The following is a 26,136-nucleotide window of genomic DNA, read 5'->3' as shown; positions in this document are numbered from 1 at the left end:
AATGTGGGCAGGTGGGCCAATAAATGGTACGTTTTTTAGGTGGGCGAATAAATGGTACACTTACCCTGGTTATACAATATGCAGTATTTATAGGTACATATACATACCTTTCTTTACTTCCTTACAGCTATAGTCTTAACGCAGACCTCTTTCCGGCGGGATATTTTCTAAGGCTTCCTTCACTCCTGTAATTTCACGAGGGATATATTCTTTTAAATCTGGGGACTTAAATGGTGAGAAAGTATTGGCAAAGAAGCTACTAGTAAGGGGAGGTGGCATGGCCTGTTTCCCCTATCAATAACGAGGTTCTCTATCAAACATAGTTGGACATCTTGTCTTAATTCTAAACTGACCGTCCAAGTCTAAATCTGTAGGTAATTTTAAAGAGACTTGATAGAGGGAACTGTAACAACGGAGGTCTTATCGTCCAGAAGAAGAAGAGAAGGAGGGCAGGTGGACAGGATAGGAAACACCCATCAGCCGTTCCGAAAACGAACCCTACCTGTTTAGGATAAAGTTTGTCCCAGGTGGGAATCGAATCCGCGACTTAGCGCTTGCAAGGCAGACGCGTCACCCTCCAAGCTAACTAGACTGGTAGTCTAAGTCTGAATGAAGCACTACCTTATGTGTTCTAGTTATATGCATAAATCCAAGGAAGCATTTCCCTATTTAGAAGTTTTAGATCAGAAAAGAGAGAGTTGTGGACAATGCTGTAATTTGCAAGATCCCAAGTAAAAACACAGACAAAATAAGTCGTTCAAACAAAAACGAGCTCGAAACGAATTGTGCAAAACAATTGTTTGGTTAGCGAACCATGTACACGGATAACTTGAGAACAACAGTGCCCAATCCCTGGAAGGTTTGTGGTTACAAGCTACAAGTGAAATAAATTATGAAGGAAAAGTAGCACTCAGTACCGCCATTCATTTGGAATAATACCAGTACTTTCAGGAAAGAAAATCTTGCATTTTCCTTTGAACATATTTGAATTGAGGCGTGGGCAATCTCCTGGTGTAATGTATGTGCAATGTTATTATCGTTATAACTCCAAAAGACACCATCTTATCCAGGAATTGGGGGCTGTTGGTCGATCGATACCTTTAATTGAACATCTAATGAAACGAGAAATAAAGGGAAAAATAGACATCAAAGAAAAAAGACATCAAATGATCAAATAAGTATCATTTTAATGTATTTAATTTTAATTAAATAGGATGGCAGTTTTCACAACGAGGTAAGGAAGGAATACACAAGTGCCCTAGTGACCTGAGATATAGTAGAATGGGGTAACTGGATACCAAAGGGTACATATAGCTCAGACTGCTCGGAGATGGGTAACCACGTAACAGACAACTTCTACTATACTTTGATGGCCGGTATCACCAATGATCTACATGGAAATTTCACAAATAGGATATATCTATTGTTAAAACTCAAAAAGTGTTTGAGTGTTTTATAGCGCCTATAAATTCGGGCCTAATTAGATGCCCTACTCCTACATTGAGTACAGTTACCCCATTTTACCTGAAAAAAAACTTAAGGACTACGTCACAGTTTCAATGACAATCAATTTTTCGTTTTACGACTTCACTAATTATCAATAACATACTTCACAGAAGCAATAAAAGACATAATAAATTTATCTATAGGTAGCTTATTTTATTATTGTTGCCTACTGGTTGCCAAGCAGCCAAGTTCAATTGAATTCAGCTGTTGTAACTGAGAGTTCAAAGCTGAACTTGATATTCCAAAAAGAATCTTTAACTAAAATTTTACAATCCATTAATTTAACTATCAAAAAAGTTAGGTATTATTTAATTATCAAAAAAGTTACATTTCAATGGAATTCATACATAAATCGAGTGAAATCGTATGCTACAAGTATTAGGTATCACTATTAAGTACTTTTACACTGAACACAAACAGCAATTGAACACAAAATGTATTTAATACATATTCTAATATTATATTGGGAAAGAATATTTTACAATCTAGAAATCACCCAAAACTAAAAACTAATACAGAACGTCACCACAATGTCAAGCTAAACTAAATCTAACGTAAACTCTTCAACATTCAAGCAAGTGAAAACAGGTGACGTCGCGCGACATTGTCGCGCGATTTTGTCGCACGACAGAGGTCGCGTTGGTGGAAATCCACCTTAACGTAAACTCTTCAACATTCACAACATAATACCAAGTGGCTCAGGAAAACCGCAAACCCCAAAACCTCCTGAACGAAAATAATGAAAAACTTTGAATAATAAATACAATGGCTGTCAAGCTGAGGTGCAAACTTGCTACCACTTATCCTAAAGATTTATCAAGATTGTAGACAAAGTGCTGTTGTTAACAAGTCAGAGCCAATTTTTAGGAGGGTTTCTTCATCTTTGTAAACTTAAACCCGTAAGTAAGTTTCACTGACAACATATGGGAAAGAATAGTCGGTAAAAAATAAAATTTTGGCTCAACTTGTCAAGTTATTTTGGAGAGCTTCCGCTTGTTTCCCGAATGAGAAAATTGCGGCAAAAGCAAGAGAAAATTGGGTTTCTTGCCAAAATGACAAAGACATTGTGGAGCCTTTTTTTATCTAAAAAAATAAATAAAATGAAACAAGTTATCGATGTTATTTTGTCATTTTTGTTTTATTGCTTGAGGCATGGTGCGACATTTCATGCAGTCGACCTTTTGGAACTTCTGCAGTGGCCAAATTTGACAAATACTATTTTTCCCCCTCAACTGCTGCCCTTTCACCAATTTCACGCAAAGAAATCATATAAACACTAATAGCAGGATGAGCCAGGCCTATAATCTCGTGTTAAAGTGTTTGTTAACCTCTGGCCATAATGTGTGATCGGAGATTATTTATTTGGGAATAATCTCCGAGGATTCTCACAGGTTAACCAAAGTGTTCAGAGTTTTGAGCCTTTTTTTATCTAAAAAAATAAATAAAATGAAACAAGTTATCGATGTTATTTTGTCATTTTTGTTTTATTGCTTGAGGCATGGTACGACATTTCATGCAGTCGACCTTTTGGAACTTCTGCAGTGGCCAAATTTGACAAGTACTATTTTTCACCCTCAACTGCTGCCTGCTGCCCTTTCACCAATTTCACGCAAAGAAATCATATAAACAATTAAACTAATAGCAGGATGAGCCAGGCCTAAAATCTCGTGTTAAAGTGTTTGTTAACCTCTGGCCTCTGGCCATAATACGTGATCGGAGATTATGTATTTGAGAATAATCTCCGAGGATTCTCACAGGTTAACCAAAATGTTCAGAGTTTTACTAATGAGATTGTAGTCCCGGTTATAGGTGCCGAAAATTTCACTCACGTCCCGCAGTAGAATCAGTGGTAAATCAACATCTGTAGAATCACAATAAGCAAATCGTATACAAACGGAGTATAACATAAGTATAGGTAAATCACTTACACACAGGAATTTAAGAAACATAGGCAAATCAGCGCGCACAGAAGTTTGGAATAATTAACAGACGATGTCTCCTGCATATGAATCAAGCTAGTCTCTTTAAATAGAAGGTACACTGTCAAATCTTCTGTGATCTTTTGTTCCCAAATTGGACATGGTCTGTTAGGAATAATATAAGTTGTCATCTCTGCAGAACCATTCAATCATGTCTTTGTTGTATGTTTTTTACATGATAATTGAGTTACATCCTGAATCGAATACATTCATAGACGTCTAGGAAGTACATCTTGAAAGGTTCAAGTCTTCAAAAATGGTCCCTGTTACCCAAAGGAGACCAGTAACTTATGTTATTTTGCTACCTAGGTATGTGTTGTTGGTTCAAAAATAAATATTGAAGTATTTACTTTAAAAAAGGAGACATTTTCATTCGCTAAATGGTGGAATTCAATATAGAAAGGAAGAGCATCCAATGGTGAAACGTTTGCGGCAGAATCAAATGCCTTAAAAAACATCTGTCTGGTACTGATCAAAAGAGGTTAACGACAAACCCGAACGGGAAAGAAGACTTTTTCTTTCTGTTTATTGTGAATTTTTCGAGGTCCAGACTTGAACTTCGTTTCAGAGATTTCCTAGGAGGACTGTTTTCTATCTGATCGATATCGATCGTTCCATTGGATTCGGAAGGATGTCGGTAGGATCGACTTCGCGGACTATTTTCATCCATTTCACCAGTGTCCATATCGCTGTCTTTCTTCTGTTTTTCGGGTAGAATACTGATGCCCAGGTCCAATGTTTCCTCGTTTGTAATGTGTTGGTCATTGTAACTTAGGTTGGATTCCTGAGAGCTCTTCAAGTTGATGGAATCCTGGGAATTTCTCAAACTGATAGACCTGTTTGAATCTTGAGAATTCCTCCGCTCCGTCAGTGTGGTATTTTGTTTTCCAACCATTCTTCTGGTTCGAGAATAAATGCCGTCCTTGATTATTTCTTGTTCTCAATTAGTGTTCAGCTGGAAAACAAAACAAACAGGTGTTGTAGATTACAAAGTTACGAACACATAATTGCAAAAGAACAGTATAAACGGTTAAGATCCATATCAGACCTTACATGCAAATAAAACCTACATGACACGGTAATATACATAATCAGAAAATTTACATTTTACATCGAGGTAATCTGAAAGGAATTAACAAATCTAGAGCACACTGAACATTTTATGGTCATCTTAAAGCGCTAAAACTTTAGCACGACACATTTCTTTACTTTCAAATATAACTACACAAATACCAATATAATGGAACTTCAACAAATTACCATGATTACCATTATACACAATTCTACTCGGTTAATGAAAGTCTGGAAAACCACAAACATGGAAATCAGCATTAAGTATTTGAGAAATGAGAAGTAGTAACGAGCTGGAGAAATGGTTTAGAAATTACCATCGCAAAATTGAGTGCATTTGTACAAGCCACGCCGTGATGAGTATGTGACTCTAATACGAATGCATTCTAATTTCTAATCCATTCTAACACTTTACTCTAATATGAATGCATTCTAATCCATCCTAATGATAGTAACGAGATATGAGATACAGTGAAGACAGCGTAAAAAGTAGGTTAAAAGAACGATTCGTATTGTAATCTCCTTGAAAGAATAGCATGGTGAATTTTGAAATTTCAAGATGGAGCTTTAAAGAAGATGATAATATATTATTATAATTCTATGTAAAAGATCGCTTACAGAGAAGAATTTTCTACTTCATACTCGATACTCGGATATGAAACACTACAAAAAGTTTGCAAAAATCCCCTCTATGAAAGGATTAACTTGAAAATTTTCTCTCATATTCAATAATCTCACACCTCTTCTACAACAAAATTTCAAAATCACAAAGCTCGGAATACCTACTCAAAAAAAGAAAAAAAAAGACAAAAAAGTAGGGTTAAATTGAAGTTTGATGGAACATGTCGAAGGATCGTTTGAAGTTCCATGTTTCTCTGAGACAGGAAAGCATTAAGGTAGAAACACACGACCATCACGTCACGTGACGTGATAGTAGTGTGGCTGTCCTGAACGAAATTAAGTGTGGCTGTCCTACAATATTATGCGAAAACTTTGAACTACAAGTACATCTTTCTGACTCCCCATGGGCTCGCATAACATGACGTTAGCTCGTGATGGTAGTGTTTCTACCTTAACTGGCTTCCTGGGTCACATATAGCTCGAGATAATACTCTCCAGAAGATACAATAGTTCTGGAATGGGATACCTAACCTACGTATGTGGGTAAGGGTACATTAAATACTGGATAACTTGTTTTACACTGAACACAAACAGCAATTGAACACAAAATGTATTTAATACATATTCTAATTATATTGGGAAAGAATATCTTTCAAGTTTCAAGTCGTCTTACAATCTAGAAATCACCCAAAACTAAAAACTAATACAGAACGTCACCATGTCAAGCTAAACTAAATCTAAAGGTGGATTTCCACCAACGCGATTTTTGCCGCGCGACGGACCCACATATATTTTTCTAATTTTTGTTTTTATGACTACAATTTTTGAATAGCACTGGTTCGATAGCAGTCTTTAAGCCCTTTCTTTTGATGAAATTGGATCTTGAAAAAGTTCGTCCAGTTCAGATTTATGTGGCGTATGATACAGGTGGGCCAATAAATGGTACGTTTTTTAGGTGGGCGAATAAATGGTACACTTACCCTACTTTCAGGAAAGAAAATCTTGCATTTTCCTTTGAACATATTTGAATTGAGGCTTGGGCTATCTCCTGGAGTAATGTTTGTACAATGTTATTATCGTTATAACTCCAAAAAAACACCATCTTATCCAGGAATTGGGGGCTGTTGGTCGATCGATACCTTTAATTAAACATCTAATGAAACGAGAAATAAAGGGGAAAATAGACATCAAGTTTGCTGAATTGTTAGGTACTGTTTGCTCTAATCTAACATTACAAAAATTATCAGTAAAAGAAAAAATACAAACACACACATTATGTTGGAAAGTTTGAAATTTTGGCGCCACAAATTACGAACATGTTGTGTCCATAACGCTCGAAATCTCATGCTCTACCTAAGACCCCGGTCCAAAACGTGGTTGGAGACTGTTCTGAGCACAGTCTTTGAGCATGCTCAATGCTCACAGAGAGTTAACAAAATAAAAAACTGTACTATGAACCTCTTATTTAACATACGAGGGTAAATCTCTTGCTGAATTGTTAGGTACTGTTTGCTCTAATCTAACATTACAAAAATTATCAGTAAAAGAAAAAATACAAACACACACATTATGTTGCAAAATTTGAAATTTTGGCGCCACAAATTACAAACATGTTGTGTCCATAACGCTCGAAATCTCATGCTCTACCTAAGACCCCGGTCCAGAACGTGGTCGGAGACTGTTCTGAGCATAGTCTTTGAGCATGCTCAATGCTCACAGAGAGTTAACAAAATAAAAAACTGTACTATGAAGTATGAACCTCTTCTTCTTTAACATACGGGGGTAAATCTTCTAAAGAAACAAAGAAAAAATGTGTATCACATGCAATTTGATTGTTTGCACACAGTATTGTTTGAGTAATCACAGGAGATTATTTTTATTGTTGGTTTGTTTTTCACACTACTTTTATCTTGCAACTCTCCCATCATTGTTATTACTTCCCCATGTCCCTTCGGTCAACATCATTTCATTTTCACGACATAGGGAGGAGAGGACAGCCAAGGAAATTCCCAGAAAGGAAGGGAATACGTTAGAGAGAGGGAGACTGTTTCCCTTTTTATTGTTGGTTTGTTTTTCACACTACTTTTATCTTGCAACTCTCCCATCATTGTTATTACTTCCCCATGTCCCTTCGGTCAACATCATTTCATTTTCACGACATAGGGAGGAGAGGACAGCCAAGGAAATTCCCAGAAAGGAAGGGAATACGTTAGAGAGAGGGAGCCTGTTTCCCTCCCCTTTCGCCCATTGTCTTTACCTTTCCTCCTCTCCTGTAACGAAGATTTTCTTCCCTCTTCTTCCCATAAAATTCCCGAAAGGTAGGGCAGGAGGGAACCCCTCTCCCGTTCGTCCATTCTTTTTACCTCTCTTCCGTAACAAAGATTTTTCCCGTTTTGACGAGGAAATAAAATGGACGAAGGGAGAGAGGAAGGAAGGAAGGGAGAGTAAACACATAAACACAACTACGTAAACATCATAAATACAACTCCGTAAACACATAAAATACCTACATTGTCAAACACTGTTTCCCTCCCCTTTCGCCCATTGTCTTTACCTTTCCTCCTCTCCTGTAACGAAGATTTTCTTCCCTCTTCTTCCCATAAAATTCCTGAAAGGCAGGGAATAGGTGGGCAGGAGGGAACCCCTCTCCCGTTTGTCCATTCTTTTTACATCTCTGCCGTAACAAAGATTTTCCCTCTTCCTCCAATTTGGCGAGGAAATAAAATGGACGAAGGGAGAGAGGAAGGAAGGGAGAGAGGAAGGAAGGAAGGGAGAGCAAACACATAAACACAACAGAACTACATAAACATCATAAATACAACTCCGTAAACACATAAAATACCTACATTGTCAAACGATGCTATGACAAATACCTAGTTTTTCCCTTCACCCCTATTTGTTCCGTGTTTATTGACAAGTCTTTTGGCTCAACTTGTCAAGTTATTTTGGAGAGCTTCCGCTTGTTTCCCGAATGAGAAAATTGCGGCAAAAGCAAGAGAAAATTGGGTGCCTTGCCAAAATAACAAAGGAATTGTGGAGCCTTTTTTGTCTAAAAAAATAAATAAAATAAAACAAGTTATCGATGTTATTTTGTCATTTTTGTTTTATTGCCTGAGGCATGGTGCGACATTTCATGCAGTCGACCTTTTGGAACTTCTGCAGTGGCCAAATTTGACAAGTACTATTTTTCCCCCTCAACTGCTGCCCTTTCACCAATTTCACGAAAAGAAACCATAAGAACACTGAAAGCAGGATGAGCCAGACCTACAAACTCATGTTAATGTGTTTGTTAACTTCTGATCATAATATATGATCGGAGACTGTTCGGGATTTGGGAATAGTTTGCCAAGCATGTTCAAAATTTAACTAATGAGATTATAGGCCCGGTTATAAGTGCCGAAAATTTCACTCACGTCCCACGATAGAATCAATGGTAAATCAACATCTGTAGAATCATAATAAGCAAATCGTATATAAACGGAGTATAACATAAGTATAGGTAAATCACTTACACACAGGAATTTAAGAAACATAGGCAAATCAGCGCGCACAGAAGTTTGGAATAATTAACAGACGATGTCTCCTGCATATGAATCAAGCTAGTCTCTTTAAATAGAAGGTACACTGTCAAAAAAAACGAATCTTCTGTGTTTGTTCCTAAATTGGACATGGTCTGTTAGGAATAATATTCAAGTTGTCATCTCTCCAGAACCATTCAATCATGTCTTTATTGTATGTTTTTTACATGATAATTGAGTTACATCCTGAATCGAATACATTCATAGACGTCTAAGGAAGTACATCTTGAAAGGTTCAAGTCTTCAAAAATGGTCCAAGAGGGGACCAGTAACTTATGTTATTTTGCTACCTAGGTATGTGTTGTTGGTTCAAAAATAAATACGGAAGTATTTACTTAAAAAAGGAGACATTTTCATTCGCCAAATAGTGGAATTCAATATAGGAAGGAAGGGCATCCAATGGTAAAATGTTTGCGGCAGAATCAAATGCCTCAAAAAAGATCTGTCTGGTACTGATCAAAAGAGGTTAACGACAAACCCGAACGGGAAAAGGCAAAGAAGAAGCAGAATTGAGTAGAAATTCTTAGAAAGTCTTTATAACTATGAATAAGTTCAATAGATACAGTCCACTTCAACTAGGAAGTCCGATGACCTTTGGGTGCGCACTCGTCAAAAAATAGCTCGTTGATTAACAAGTAAGCATGTGAATAGTTGATCCCATGGGATTTTTCACGCCGAATCGAATGGTGAAACTTTTAGAACTGTCCGACTTACAGTTGAGAAGTTGCGGTTCCCCTCCATGCGCTTCCATCGGACTTCCCAGTTGACGTGGACTGTACATTTTTAATAAAATTGAAGCCGAACAAATGCTGCAAAGGTGTTGGACCTCGATGGAACTGATCATCGTCCAACCTTCTATACTCTGCATCAGTTCTCGGAGATGACCCTGAAGCTGAAGTATTTGGAAAATAAAGCGTTTTTGCATTTTTACTGTACTGTCCCTCAATTTCAGCGTGGGCAACAATTGAACCCTGTATGACCTTTTATATTCAGCAGGTAACTTTTTGCGGGGGTATCACAAATAAAATGTTTTATTCTAATTGAATACATGGGAGAGACACGGACCCTGCAGAACGTGTCTAAAAAAGAGCTCGAAATACATTTCTCTACCCTAGATGCCAGACGAAATGGGGGAATATACTTCCCTGCCTAGATATGCAAAAGAAATAGGGGAAAAACGATGCATGTAAGCCAAACGAGCATTGTTATAATTATGTTTTGAAAGAGGAAATAATAGATACTAACATGTAAGAAAATGATAAATTGAAATGAGACCGAAGCGAAAAATGAAAACAAGGAACCAAAATTTGCAAGAAATCCGGGCATGTTTTCCTAACAGGGATCACTAGGCTATCCGACAATTCAATAAGATAGTCTGTATGATGTGCATTACATGGCAATCCGAAGAAAACATTTTGTGAACCGAATCTTTACTCCATAATCCTGCAATCCTTTAGTCCCTTTACCTGTTGTATTTGTGGTTTACTTCTTTCATTAATAAAGAATAGGAATTCCTCCAACTTCGTAACCCTCTTACAACTGGCATGTGTTCCAACCTTCCAACTGACTACACTTTTTCCTTAATAAGTTAATTTCGTTATTTATTTACGTTTGTTCCTTCTTCAGAATCTAATCAAATGAAAAACACATCCATAAATCCATTTGCTCATCGACCACAGAAATTATTCTTCCTCACATAAATGTGCAATATTGTTACAAAATTCACAACCAATATAACATGGTGTAAATTATCAACAAACATGTGTTGGATAGTTGGATTACACAAAATGTAATCCACGTGTTTCAAGACACGTGTCTAGAGATGTATTGCCTATTACTTGATGCTATTTTGTGTTTGTTTTGTATTTGTCTGTGTATGTGTTTTAGTGTTGTATTTGTATATGTTTTTCCCTTCCCGTCTGATTAATGTCGCTTTGTTGTGTTCTATTTTGACTTATTTCTTGGGCCCCCAATTTCCTCTTTCCATTTCTTCCCATTTTGAGAAGAATAAAGATGCTCTTTTTCTCTTTGACCATGTTTTTCCATTTTTCCAAACTCCTTTGTTCAAATCTTTATTCGTGATTTTCCATGTTTTCTTCTTCGTGTTTTCTTCTTCAATGCCTTTAAATTTTCTATTTTAAAGAAAAATTTTCGTGTTTTTTCTTTGATATGGCTTTTCGGGCTCCTTTGATGCATTTTGACTTTCATTGCAAGAAGACATCTGTTTCCTTGTTCAGGTTTTGTCCTTTTCCATTTCTTCAAAGTGTCCATGTCTTTTCGACTTCTATTTGAAGAAGACTTCTTTCAGGTGTTTCTTGTGTCTTCCTTTGATAGTGACTTTTCACTATCGGAACTCTGAACGAAAGAGCGTCTCTGAGAGGAAGAGTTCGTTGGGGAAAGGTGAGTGGCCCCATCTTCTTGTGATTTCAAAATTGACGACAAGGGGATGCTCTGAATTAAAAACAGGGGCCCCTTCCAAAATGGTCTGCGGCTGCGGGGGTGTCATGATGGGATATACGCCTTTGGTTCTGACCCCAAGGTTACGATGGTCCGTCCCGTGAGGCCACTTGAGTTTGAGAACCACTTTCCAAGACGAGGACACGTTCATTCCTTTCTCCGTGGGCTCTTCGTCATTTATTTGCCAATAGATAACAGTCAAATGGCGGCATTTTTTTGAAGAAGCAGAGAAAAGAGTTGGTTTTTTAATGATGTATTTGTGTGTGCGATGCTTGTGACCCAGTTAGTGAAGAATTCACTTCAGAGACTGGTGAATTAGTGTGCCTGACAAAAGTCGAGGCATTCAAGTTTCATATCAGAAGCTTACAAGGCAGACGCGCTATCCTCCAACCTTTGTACTCGTTACTAAATAAAAAAAAAAAAAAAAAAAAAAAAAAAAACAAAAAAAAAACAAAAAAAAACTATAAATATAAATACTTACCTATATGTATAGCTATTATATTATAGATACCTACCTACCTGAACTAGATACGAAATATAAATAGGTAAACACGGATATAGATATAAATAAATGTATATAGGTACATATTTATATTCAACTCTGAAAATAGAAGAGGTACACATGTGGGAGAAAAGAGGAACTGAATGAAAGAATACAATAACAAACAGATTTCAGCATTTCAGTGGAGAAAAAACAATAAATGGCGGGTGTTATGTATAGTATCCATTTCTGTTGTATGGCTTGCTTTTGGTAGCTTAAAGCTTCTGATAGTCCCGGCGAAATAAAAACCGATATCAGTTCATTTCAATTTCACAATATCGATTTTAAGTAATATTGTTTATTTTTCTGTATTTGAATTTATAGAAATGTGTCTCGCATAGATTTTTTACTAGCATTCAAGATGTGTCAAGGGCTGATTGAGAGGCTGACGAAAAACGCCGACTCCGTCTGAACACGGGAAAAAGCGAAGAAAAAGATGTAAGATACATGTGTCATGGCTGATGGCATTCATGGCATATGTCTAACTGTAAGGTCTCATAAACAACTCAATGTACAGTTGAAATCACAGTAAAGTCACATACTGTTGAAGTTGAAATATATGTAAGATGATTGCGTTCATTGACGACAGCAACTGCCTTTCATCCTTGCCAACCTCATACGTTCCAGCAACAACTTACAAGTTTTATAACCGTTAAAGGTTTTTTTACTCAGTAGTCAGAACCCGACCAAACCATATTTGGACGTAAAGCAGAACATTCTTCGCGGCAAGTTTCTATTTCGAGACAGAATCTCAAGAGAGAACTCTGAACGAAAGAGCGGGGTGGATAAATACCCGGGTAAATACCCAATTTTTATTTACCCACCCAGTGGGTATTTACCCACGACCCATCACTATGTACAATAGATGTAAACCTACTCCTAAGTTGCTCTCTCCCTCTCCTTCATTCTCTACCCCTCTCCTTTCTCTCCCTTCCCACTCCTTCATTACCTACCCCTCCTCTTTTCCTCCCACCTCAAGTACCTCTCTCCTTCTTTTTTACCTCCAAACCTCTCTCCTCCTCCCTCCCTTTCTTTCTTCCATTTCTATCCCTCTCCTTCATTACCTCCCTCTCATATCCTTCTATTCTCCTCCCCTCACCCCATGAATGCCTATTTGCAATTCTTCCCCGTTTTATTCATTCGAGGGAAATTTTGAACGGGATTTTTCACGTGGGGGGGGAGTGGGGGAGAGATAAATGAGAACTTTATAAATCGGTGATCATTTGTTCCGACTTTTTTTTTATCCCCAACTATTTTTCATCAAAATCCCACGTGTTTAGGCCTCCGTTTCTCTCTTCCTCCCTTTGATCTCATTCTCCCCCTTTGTCCCTTTCTATCTTTTTTACCCCCTCAATACAATCTACTTATGGTCTTAGGTACAGAACATTTAGAACTCCGAAGAATGTGAATGTGTCGTGTCGAGGATTCTTGAAAAGGAATTCGCCAGGCTACTTTCGATGGGAAATGGACTTTCAGTGAGGTCGTTGAGTGAAAAACAGGATTGTTGTTCTCACTTCTGGAGCCAATTCCCGAAAAGGATGCTTTCGTTTTTAAGCTACCAGTGAATCAAATAAGGTCCCTGATCCCTTTATCAGAAATCTGGACCGAAGAGATAAGCACAGGATGAGACAAGAACAGTGACCAGACCAGTACAATGACAGTCAAAAGCTTGAAACGTTCTTGCTGTTATTAACCAAAGAAATCAAAGAAAGTTTTTGTCAGAGATTCGTCCTAAAAGCTCATTGTCCTAAATGCTCAAATGGATTCACAAATATCGACAATGCGGATTCAACAACAGACGTAAATAAAATAGACATAAAAAATGTCCATTTGGAAACCTGAGTAGACAGTTTCCAGCTTTCCAGTCCCCCGAACCCTGCCGTGTAATAAACGTAAAGTAATTGAAAAATATGATAAAATGAAAAGCGAAGTGAAGCAGAATGGAGAGAAGGATTTTATAGTGCCACTGATAGAGGATGAAGGGCCAGTAGCATGTATTGTCCTCGAGAAATCCATGGGTATATTGGCAAAGTCAGCATTTTTTTACACAGGTAGAGGTAAAACTTGGTTTTTTACAATTTGACCTTTTTTCTCTCTCTCGATCCCTTTTAAAAAAAAGCAAGCAATTTGTACCTACCTACTTTGCTGAATTGTTAGGTACTGTTTGCTCTAATCTAACATTACAAAAATTATCAGTAAAAGAAAAAATACAAACACACACATTATGTTGCAAAATTTGAAATTTTGGCGCCACAAATTACAAACATGTTGTGTCCATAACGCTCGAAATCTCATGCTCTACCTAAGACCCCGGTCCAGAACGTGGTCGGAGACTGTTCTGAGCATAGTCTTTGAGCATGCTCAATGCTCACAGAGAGTTAACAAAATAAAAAACTGTACTATGAAGTATGAACCTCTTCTTCTTTAACATACGGGGGTAAATCTTCTAAAGAAACAAAGAAAAAATGTGTATCACATGCAATTTGATTGTTTGCACACAGTATTGTTTGAGTAATCACAGGAGATTATTTTTATTGTTGGTTTGTTTTTCACACTACTTTTATCTTGCAACTCTCCCATCATTGTTATTACTTCCCCATGTCCCTTCGGTCAACATCATTTCATTTTCACGACATAGGGAGGAGAGGACAGCCAAGGAAATTCCCAGAAAGGAAGGGAATACGTTAGAGAGAGGGAGCCTGTTTCCCTCCCCTTTCGCCCATTGTCTTTACCTTTCCTCCTCTCCTGTAACGAAGATTTTCTTCCCTCTTCTTCCCATAAAATTCCTGAAAGGCAGGGAATAGGTGGGCAGGAGGGAACCCCTCTCCCGTTTGTCCATTCTTTTTACATCTCTGCCGTAACAAAGATTTTCCCTCTTCCTCCCATTTTGTCGAGGAAATAAAATGGACGAAGGGAGAGAGGAAGGAAGGAAGGGAGAGTAAACACATAAACACAACTACGTAAACATCATAAATACAACTCCGTAAACACATAAAATACCTACATTGTCAAACAATGCTATGACAAATACCTAGTTTTTCCCTTCACCCCTATTTGTTCCGTGTTTATTGACAAGTCTTTTGGCTCAACTTGTCAAGTTATTTTGGAGAGCTTCCGCTTGTTTCCCGAATGAGAAAATTGCGGCAAAAGCAAGAGAAAATTGGGTTTCTTGCCAAAATGACAAAGACATTGTGGAGCCTTTTTTTATCTAAAAAAATAAATAAAATGAAACAAGTTATCGATGTTATTTTGTCATTTTTGTTTTATTGCTTGAGGCATGGTACGACATTTCATGCAGTCGACCTTTTGGAACTTCTGCAGTGGCCAAATTTGACAAGTACTATTTTTCACCCTCAACTGCTGCCTGCTGCCCTTTCACCAATTTCACGCAAAGAAATCATATAAACAATTAAACTAATAGCAGGATGAGCCAGGCCTAAAATCTCGTGTTAAAGTGTTTGTTAACCTCTGGCCTCTGGCCATAATACGTGATCGGAGATTATGTATTTGAGAATAATCTCCGAGGATTCTCACAGGTTAACCAAAATGTTCAGAGTTTTACTAATGAGATTGTAGTCCCGGTTATAGGTGCCGAAAATTTCACTCACGTCCCGCAGTAGAATCAGTGGTAAATCAACATCTGTAGAATCACAATAAGCAAATCGTATACAAACGGAGTATAACATAAGTATAGGTAAATCACTTATACACGGGAATTTAAGAAACATAGGCAAATCAGCGCGCACAGAAGTTTGGAATAATTAACAGACGATGTCTCCTGCATATGAATCAAGCTAGTCTCTTTAAATAGAAGGTACACTGTCAAATCTTCTGTGATCTTTTGTTCCCAAATTGGACATGGTCTGTTAGGAATAATATAAGTTGTCATCTCTGCAGAACCATTCAATCATGTCTTTGTTGTATGTTTTTTACATGATAATTGAGTTACATCCTGAATCGAATACATTCATAGACGTCTAGGAAGTACATCTTGAAAGGTTCAAGTCTTCAAAAATGGTCCCTGTTACCCAAAGGAGACCAGTAACTTATGTTATTTTGCTACCTAGGTATGTGTTGTTGGTTCAAAAATAAATATTGAAGTATTTACTTTAAAAAAGGAGACATTTTCATTCGCTAAATGGTGGAATTCAATATAGAAAGGAAGAGCATCCAATGGTGAAACGTTTGCGGCAGAATCAAATGCCTTAAAAAACATCTGTCTGGTACTGATCAAAAGAGGTTAACGACAAACCCGAACGGGAAAAGGCAAAGAAGAAGCAGAATTGCGTAGAAATTCTTAGAAAGTCTTTATAAACATGAATAAGTTCAATAGATATTACTCAATTTCTGTATGCATTGCTTCAGATGTGTTACCACCCAATCACATTCAATATCCTTCCAATTTGAACAGAAGAAAAAGAAAAATTCCGTTGGTCCTCATTTTTCCTGCTCTATGACTTTGAAACATCACCCAAGTAAGCGCAACAGATCTATTAAAACATAAATAAAAATTGTGATGTTACTTTAGGTACACACAAAATTGACGTTGAGGGCCATTGAAATAGAAGATTATCTTCATGAAAAGCTGTTAGTGAACTACTTGATCAAAGGTCATATGTCATAGGTAGCCATTAGTCAATCAAGCATGAATATTTGTTACCAATTTTCTTCTGATTGGTCAATCACAAACCTTCAAATTTGTATGAAATTTTCGACCTTTGATCTCACCTATATGGGGTTCCAGTTGATGTCGATTCGACTTATGTCGACTATAGTATAGCAGTAGGTACCTGCGTTTAAAATTAAATTACTGTTAGTACTGCTTCAAATGTCGCTAACTTAAATACAAACTTTCTTGGCGGAAAAAGTAGAGAAATGTTTGGCATGAGACCTAAGTTTAACTCAGTTGCTAAGTACAACTTGCTATCCGTAATACCCTAACAAACGACCCGCAATTCCGTTAAACATAGAAAAACAAGAACAAATAAGCCAGCCTTAAATTTCCCTTTTTCCACTCTCCCTCTATTTCCCTAAATTCTCTCCCTCCCCTTTCATCCCTTTTTCCTTGGTTCTATACCTCTCTCCCTCTCCTTCATTCTCTACCCCTCTCCTTTCTCTCCCTTCCCACTCCTTCATTACCTACTCCTCCTCTTTTCCTCCCACCTTACCTCTCTCCTTCTTTTTTACCTCCAAACCTCTCTCCCCCCTCCCTCCCTTTCTTTCTTCCATCTCTCTCCCTCTCCTTCATTACCTCCCTCTCATATCCTTCTATTCTCCTCCCCTCACCCCATGAATACCTATTTGCAATTCTTCCCCATTTTATTCATTCGAGGGAAATTTTGAACGGGATTTTTCACGTGGGGGGGAGTGGGGGAGAGATAAATGAGAACTTTATAAATCGGTGATCATTTGTTCCGACTGTTCAACTTTTTCCACACCTTACACACATCATCAGGCTAATACATAGTAGAGAATATACATACATAATATACTTTACATAGTAAGGTCTTATACATACTATAACTATCTATAGTACAGAGAAGTGTTATTATTTCTTCTAATAAAATAGAGCGAGTTCAAGCCAGTGTAAGGTCATTCAACACATATGATGAGATGTATATCGTCATCTGAGAAGCAAGAACTCTCTATCAGCTGTATTTAATCCACTATTAGATGTATTTAATTTCAGAGGAGTGCACCCAGACGGCTATTCCGGGGTGCACTTAGACTAACTTAGCCTCATATGGACAAATAGAAGAGCTGATGGTTGAAATCCAAAGTGAAGTAAGAAAGCATAAAGCATGGTTTGAGCCTATTTTTTGAAGCGTTATAGGTACGCTTATATGAAAAAATAAAGTTCTGATTAGGTATTTAAACTTTTTGGTACATAAGTTCTCATTTGTTTTAAAAAAAAAAACACACACACACACACACAACAAACAACAACACATTTCATAGCATAGAATCTTCACCCTTAGAGGATAACAAGAGGGTTATTTAGAAGAAGCTAAGGCAGATGGTACCTTGCCTTCGGAATTTTGTCCAATTTAATAACTTCTACTCCTAAAGTGACGAATACTCTCCATCTCCGTTCATCTGCCAGGTCAGTCTCATCTTCTGTTTTTGTGTGTGTTCAACAAGGAACGCATTTTAGTCTCGCCGAGTTTTTCTAGGTTTTTTTTTTTATTCAAATAGCCCCGAACTCAGAGGAGAAACTAAGACATAAAGACAACGAAGTTAAAACAGGGGAAGACAAAAAAGGTGCTTTCACTAGTCCACCTCTGTGGCTGAGCGGTTAAAGAGCAGTGACTCTTGACCTGGAGGTGTTGGGTTCAAATCCCGGTCGGAACGGAAATTTTCAAAACATTTCCGTTCCTGGGAAATCTTTTCCCACAACTTCATCGAATACCTATTCTTCCACCTCCTCTTCTATCTTCTTATGCTGTTTTAAAAGAATTTTAATTGTGTTAAGCATAAATGCTCGTCACAAATGTCGTTCCCCGCCACTACGCTAAATTTTTTGACTTGACTTGGACTCGAACCACCAACCTCCAGATCTGAAGTCCACCACGCTAACCACTGCACCACTGAGGTTGGTCTTATGCTGTTTTAGAGGCACTCATTTTCAACCCAAATAAAGTAAGTAGGAGAGCTATGTTGATAGTTAGGTAGGTACTTAAATACTTTCATTACTAGTATAGCTCGCTATACTGTAGTAATAGAAAGTAAAAATGAGGCTTAGTTGTAGGGGCAACTGCCTCAAAGGATGGGTTAAGCTTACACAAATCCAGGTAAAAAATCCAAAAACAGCTGTCCTAGACTGCCCCTGATCCTATGCGACTGACGATAAAAATCCTATTCAAACATTGAATGAGGAGTAGGAGGAGGAGAACAAAAACTATATCCATAATTATACTACCAGCATCTTGTTTGAATAATTTGTCTGAAGATATAATTCGTTTGTACATGTCCATCGTAATAATGATGTTTGCGTTCAAATTAATCAGAACTGATTTAGAGAAACGCTATGTAATGTAGAATGTGGATTGAGTTGGTTCCAATGTCTTTACAAGAAGGATTGATGTACCTATTTGTGTTGTACGTTGTATAACTGGGTTGGAATTTCAGTTGTCTTCCTCATATCTGAGTGAGTTCTCATTTTGGTGGGTACACTGAGAAAAAAACTAGGGTGTAGGCAGCCCAATCAGGTGACTGGGTTCCGGCACTCTAATATTGAACTCTATATCGGGAAGCTCGACAATATAATATAGGTAATATAGCTTTTCAACAGCCTAAATCAGGGGAAGTAACCTAATAATCGAGTTCTTTTACCCTAAACTTATGGCCCCTACTCGTACATATGTACAACCATACTAGGTAAGTAGGTATACAGATACCTACATTATGTTTTTATGTTCATAGGATATTAGGAATCTCAGGTATTCCCAAAGAACATAGGTACCGTGTTATGTGCAAGAAAACTTGATGTAGGATGGGATACTGACATACCTACCTACTTGATTTTTGGTTAGGTCCTTATTACCTAGTTAATTACCTTTTTATAAATACCTTACTTACATAACTGCTTGCTACTTCCTTACTCATTGAATAAGACTAAAAATAGGTAAATATAGCAAGTCCCTTTTCAAGCGCATACATATTTGGAAATCTGCAAAATGAACGACCTGGCTTGGAGAGATTTTATTAATAAATTTGGGATTTCTTTTTTGGGCTTCGTCCGCTTCGTGTTCCAAAGCCGTTTAGATTTAGAAGACTAGGTAGGTGTAGGTAATATTTTCCCAAAACACTCGGAAAAAAAATCCAACAACCCCTGCAGCGAAGAAGGCAGAGCAAAAATAATTTTTAATGTGATTAAAATGTCGACGAAAAGTCAAACACATAAAGAAGAAAGCAGGAATGTGTGGAAAAGTCGAAACGAGGAAAACTGACTCCTTTTTTTTTTTTTTTTGCCCGTCCTTCCTTTTTCCAGTCTTGAAATTAATACTTTGTCAGTCTAGATAGCTTGCCTCGTTAGAGCAAGGTCGCGAGTTCGATTAACGCTCGAGGCAGACTTTATTCTAAACAGATGAAGTTCATTCTTGGAAAGTCTGGCTTTCGCCTACCCTGCCCTTCTTGAGTGTCTATCTTTGATTTCGGGACAACACCTACTTACGTTGTTATACATAGTTCCCTCTATCAAAACCATTAAAAAAAGTACGTACTTACTTGTACTAGTACCTATCTGACATTAGACAAAAAGTATAGAGAAAAATACTACGACCTCAGTCTAGTTACCTTGCTGCGGAACATTTGCAAATGCCAACCAAATAGCAATGAAAAAGTCTAGTAACTGAGGCCTCTTCAGCTGTTTGCGGCCAGAAGGCGAGGGACGGCTTTATCCGTGTTGGTCAGAAAGCTCGTTTTGATATACCTACTTTTTTTACTTTCAACAAACCAGCCTACCCACGTGCCAACCAAGGCGGAGGTTGCTTAACACAACTGACCACACATAAAATAAGGATACACGTGCAAGATGTCATTGTATTCATTCTTTCCAATGAAAGTTTTCTTTGGAAAAAAAAAAAGTCTCCCATTTGACGTGAAAATGTGAAAATATCTCGATTGTAAGGAGAAAGCAAGAGATAGGTACCTACACAACACAGGAAGTGGGGAAAGAATGTGTTTTTGAGGTAAAAGAGGGGAATGATTAATATCAAATGAATAATCTTTTTTATCAACTGAATATTTTGTTAATGAATATTTTTATGGACTTTTTTCGATGATTACTAAGCAGTTTGGTATGTTTACTAGCTTTTAATCCTAAGACCAGCCACTCACCATCAGGTGGACCTGACAGGTACACCTGATCAGGTCGACCTGATGGTGTGTGTGGGGATGAGGATAATGACTTAAGAGGAAGATTCCATATTTCCATAACTACTTTAAAAACACCCTGTGAAGCCTGAGCTGCTGTTCAACTTTTTCCACACCTTCCATATAAGGCGTGTATGGCGGCCATACACTCGAAATTTCACTCAAATACCCTTAAATATTGACTTTAAATAATGTTCAACTTTTTCCACACCTTACACGCATCATCAGGCTAATACATAGTAGAGAATATACATACATAATATACTTTACATAGTAAGGTCCTATACATACTATAACTATCTATGGTATAGAGAAGTGTTATTATTTCTTCTAATAAAATAGAGCGAGTTCAAGCCAGTGTAAGGTCATTCAACACATATGATGAGATGTATATCGTCATCTTAGAAGCAAGAACTCCCTATCAGCTGTATTTAATCCACTATTAGATATATTTAACTTCATAGGAGTGCACCCAGACGGCTATTCCGGGGTGCACTTAGACTTAGCCTCATATGGACAAATAGAAGAGCTGATGGTTGAAATCCAAAGTGAAGTAAGAAGGGATAAAGCATGGTTTGAGCCTATTTTTTGAAGGGTTATAGGTACGCTTATATGAAAAAATAAACTTCTGATTAGGTATTTAAACTTTTTGGTACATGAGTTCTCATTTCTTAAAAAAAAAACACACACACACACACACACACACAACAAACAACAACACATTTCATAGCATAGAATCTTCACCCTTAAGAGGATAACAAGAGGGTTGTTTAGAAGAAGCTAAGGCAGATGGTACCTTGCCTTCGGAATTTTGTCCAATTTAATAACTTCTGCTCCTAAAGTGACGAATACTCTCCATCTCCGTTCATCTGCCAGGTCAGTCTTATCTTCTGTTTTTGTGTGTGTTCAACAAGGAACGCATTAGTCTCTCCGAGTTTTTCTGGGTTTTTTTTATTCAAATAGTCCCGAACTCAGAGGAGAAAAGGAAGGGAGGGAATCTGAAGAAAGGCGGCTAGTTAGGAGGGAGGAAGGAAGAAGGGAGCTAACTAGTTTGCCCAAGAGGTAACACACAGCTTCTTTAAAAAGCCAGATGTGAAGTGTTCTCCCCCTTAAGTATAGCTTGCAGGGAGTTTTGCCTTGTATTGATAGGTAACTTTCAATATGAGACATGGTTCAGTACTTATTTACTTAACTATTGAAATAATGGGACTAGCTGAATACCAACTTGGGAACTATTCCCAAATCTAAATATAGCTAAAAACTTATTCAATTATTGTTGAGGTATAAGTAAAGAAGCTTTTCAGTCTCACATGGGCAGTAAGTACCTAAAATGTTAGGGGGGTTTACTTAATATCACTAAGGTTTTTTAGTGGCGGGAGTTTTACCCTCAATACACAGTTTAGTCTACTCTTAGCTTGGTCTGTTAAAGCTAGATCCTCCCCTCAACATCTGTTACAGTTTACACAGTCAACTACTATGTCTCCTACTTACTGGGTTTGCATCTAGGCAATATACAGTCTGATTAGTATGTCTCCAAGGTAAAGGAAACTTCCAAGCCGAGCAGAAAGTGGGTAGGTTCTGCAAGTCAAAATTGACCAATCAAATGCCTTGAGACTATGCTTAGCACGAACTTAAGAGCCAGCATTTTGTTCATAAATATGGGTGTATGACATAAAGACAACGTAGTTAAAACAGGGGAAGACAAAAAAAACGTGCTTTCACTAGCCCACCTCTGTGGCTGAGCGGTTAAAGAGCACTGACTCTTGACCTGGAGGTGTTGGGTTCGAATCCCGGTCGGAACGGAAATTTTCAAAACTTTTCCGTTCCTGGGAAATCTTTTCCCATAACTTCATCGAATACCTATTCTTCCACCTCCTCTTCTATCTTCTTATGGTCTGTTTTGGAGGCACTCATTTTCAATCCAAATGAAGTAGGAGAGCTATGTTGATAGTTAGGTAAATACTTTCATTACTATTTAGTATAGCTCGCTATACTGTAGTAATAGAAAGTAAAAATGAGGCTTAGTTGTAGGGGCAACTGCCTCAAAGGATGGGTTAAGCTTATACAAATCTAGGTAAAAAATCCAAAAACAGCTGTCCTAGACTGCCCCTGATCCTATGCGACTGACGATAAAAATCCTATTCAAATATTTAATGATAAGCAGATAAAATATCTATTTTAGTCCTTGCACAAAAATCAAAAATATTTCAAGGAGGAGGATCTGGGGTTGATTCCTCAAAGGACTTGTCATTTTGCAGCATTGCACTTCTCACAGCAACTAGGTACTAACCTACCTATATGGAGAGCAGAGAGCTTTTAAAAGTTGAACAATCTACTCGTAGACTGTATAGTGTTGGCTGTGTTGGGGTCGAGGCTCTATTGAGTGTCGAGAATTTGCATACTGTCTCTCTACATAGCTTATCAAGATAGAACAACTGGTAGAGTATGCATTGTCTAGCTTTAACACATTGATGTTCTGTGGTAGTGTGGAGAACAATGTTTGCATTCAGTTGCAGCTATCAAGATAAAAACAACTTATTAGAATATGTGAAGAGTTGGGAAACAGAGAATTCCTTTATTCTATGTAAAATTGGATGTAATTAACACTTGAATAGGTACAACTTACAAGGTAAGTAGTAAGATATTTTATATTGTACTTGAACTTTATAGGTTAGGTACATCAATCAGTGTGATGATTTTTTTTTTTTTTTTTAAGCAGATAAAATATCTATTTTAGTCCTTGCACAAAAATCAAAAATATTTCAAGGAGGAGGATCTGGGGTTGATTCCTCAAAGGACTTCTCACAGCAACTAGGTATTAACCTACCTATACAGACTAAGAACTCACAACCGTTTCCAAAATGAGAAATCCTTTGAGGAATTACCCAGTTTTCTTTTGGTTAGTTTATTAGTTACTTAAATGGAATAGTTATTAGAGGTAGTAAATAAATAATTATACAGGTAGGTACTTCATGAATGGGTCCTGCCAAGAGTATGTACCAAGACTTTTAGCTTTGACATCTGAACAACACAAGATTAAAGGTTAGGAAATGAAAAATGAATTAGTTACTTAAATGGAATAGTTATTAGAGGTAGTAAATAAATAATTATACAGGTAGGTACTTCATGAATGGGTCCTGCCAAGAGTACCTATGTACCAAGACTTTTAGCTTTGACATCTGAACAACACAAGATTAAAGGTTAGGAAATGAAAAATGGCTTAAACCAATTTAAACAACTTGATGCCCGTTGAAATAAAAGTTGTTTCTAAATCTAAGAAGTTAATAATATTGCAATAAAATATGAACTTACTTGATTAATGTGGATTGTAGAGATGAAACGTTTCGTTAAACTTGCTCCTTATCCTTCTTTAATAAATCATGTTTCAATACTTTTTGACACTTTGCTTGAAGCATTTTTTACTTAAAAATCAGGAAACACACTTGGGTTGAGTTGAATTCTTGTTGAAGAGAAAGATGAATGTTGAATTTCTAAAATAACTTACCACTTATTCTCCTCATAGTCTAGGCCTTTGATGATTCCCAGTCAAAATGAATTCGGCTCCAAAACAGCAGAATGTTTAGGTTAAATATTTTCCCACAAAATGCACTTGAAAATGGTTACTGGCTGTTGATAAAAAAATCAAAACAAACAAAAATGAAAACCTATGCAAACAAACCGATTTAAAACCAAAAAGAAAAACACTTTCACTATGATAAATTAATTATTTATTAAGTTAAATTACTTATAATTAGATCTAATTTTTAATCAATAAATAAAAAACACCAGAAATAACATGAATTATGATTACATTTTAAAATAAATTAATTTTTTTAAAAGATATCGAAAACACGAACACAAAAGAGCCCGCCTCGCACAAATTCTCTCAGAATACTGAGGCGGGAATGCGCAACGCCACCTACATTTGAAAATCGTAAGCTCGCACGGTCTAGAAAAATCTGAAAAAAGATCAACTTTTTGTAAAAATGACGTCCCAAAAGGGCTCCGTCACAAGGTTTAGAAATTCTAGCCAAACTAGAGACCAAAGTCTTGAGCTTTTTCCACCACCTAAATTTCGACTGTCTGATAGACCTAGGTCATTGAGATCGCGGTCTGCGGTCTGTCAGACGACCCTAGAACCAACAACAGCTGTGCTATCAAGGACATGCTATGAAGATTTAAGTGCATCATTAGTAAGGTAGGCAAGGTAGATGGTACCTATCATCATTAAACATTACAAAGTTAACTACCTAGGTACCTACAGCAAAAAAAGTGCTGACAGGGTAAAATAAAGTTTGATCCTCTCTCCAAGACATTAACGTCCAAAGTACAAAATGAAAATCATTATTTATTCTTAATATCAATTTTCACGAGGATATAGGTAACGAAGGAGGAAAAGTGCAGTAAAAAAGAGTAAAACATATTTTCAATATTACAAAAAGAAGAATAAAAAAAGTCTGGTGTGAACATCACACGACTTTCCTTATCCTATTGAATGATGCTTATTTGGGTGTTCTTCTATTGTAACCTTTACAATATCTAACCGTTTAATCAGTACCTAGGTATAGCTGAAAACCGCCAAAAAGCGGGTAAAATGCCATCAACTGCAGCACTTATCATAACCAAACGTTTTGTCTTGCATCCCTGTCACATTTGTGGCTTACACACCAAATTTCAAGTCCCAGGTCGCTAGCTCATACCGTTCCCAAGATATTATGGAATTACACCTAAAACCGCCCGCCAAGCGTTGCACCGATCTTAACAAAAGTTTCGTGTCGCATCCTTGTCACATTTGACAGCTGCATGCCAAATTTCAAGTCTCTAGCTCTTCCCTTTTCGAGATACCTATTTTGTTTATAGACAGACGTGCATCTTTGTCACATTTGTGAATTACATACCAAATTTCAAGTCTCTAGCTCTTACTGTTCTCGAGATATTTTGTTTACAGACAGACACGGACCAATGGCTGAAACTTTGGATTTAGGCTCTAGGGACCTCAAAACGTGTTTTGGCACTAAAAACTGACCATCGAAAATTTGACCCGATTACATTACTTTCCTTCCTATAGGATAGGGAAAGTAAAAAAAAAAGGTACAGAAAAGAGAGATAAGGAAGAAAATGCCAGATATTAAAAAATATGATAAGTAGATATAAATACGGGATACTCGGGAAATGCTGCGGATAGCAGATGCAATTTATGCGTTTTTTTACAGCTTTTTTACCCCTCGAACGAAAAAAAAATGAGGACGCCCAAGATCGAGAAAAGTGGAGAACGTCGTGTTGAAACCTGTCCTAGGACAGATCTACATCTATATTGTCAATCATAACCTGTAGTGCTCTTTCTGATGTTGCTAGCACTGCTTGATCATCTGCATACTTGAGGTTCTTCACATTTTCTTCGCCAACTTGTATTCCAGGTGTATCTCTCAACGCTTCTTCTAATAGTTTTTCAGCGTACAAGTTAAAGAGTGATGGCGACATACAACATCCTTGTCTCACACCTCTTCCA

At 37.3% G+C, this 26,136-nt stretch overlaps 1 protein-coding gene across 1 annotated transcript in view; it reads right to left on the bottom strand.

The window, feature by feature from the left end:
- The window catches only part of LOC103504920 (S-phase kinase-associated protein 2), a 43,679-nt gene extending 19,174 nt beyond the window's left edge, over window positions 1-24,505 (bottom strand). Inside the window, exons 1-2 of the mRNA XM_026820353.1 lie at window positions 23,940-24,505; window positions 4,161-4,440 (exon numbers count right to left, since the gene is read on the bottom strand). Of these exons, the coding sequence (XP_026676154.1) occupies window positions 4,161-4,380 (220 nt within the window). The 5' untranslated portion in view covers window positions 4,381-4,440; window positions 23,940-24,505. The remainder of the gene's footprint in view (window positions 1-4,160; window positions 4,441-23,939) is intronic.
- Between the last annotated feature and the right edge of the window lie 1,631 nt (window positions 24,506-26,136).

Source organism: Diaphorina citri, unplaced genomic scaffold (genome assembly GCF_000475195.1).
Source record: "Diaphorina citri unplaced genomic scaffold, Diaci psyllid genome assembly version 1.1 scaffold140, whole genome shotgun sequence".
NCBI classification, from domain to species: domain Eukaryota; kingdom Metazoa; phylum Arthropoda; class Insecta; order Hemiptera; family Psyllidae; genus Diaphorina; species Diaphorina citri.
The sequence above is the reverse complement of the archived record's forward strand: the minus strand, read 5'-3'. Positions and strand labels throughout refer to the sequence as shown.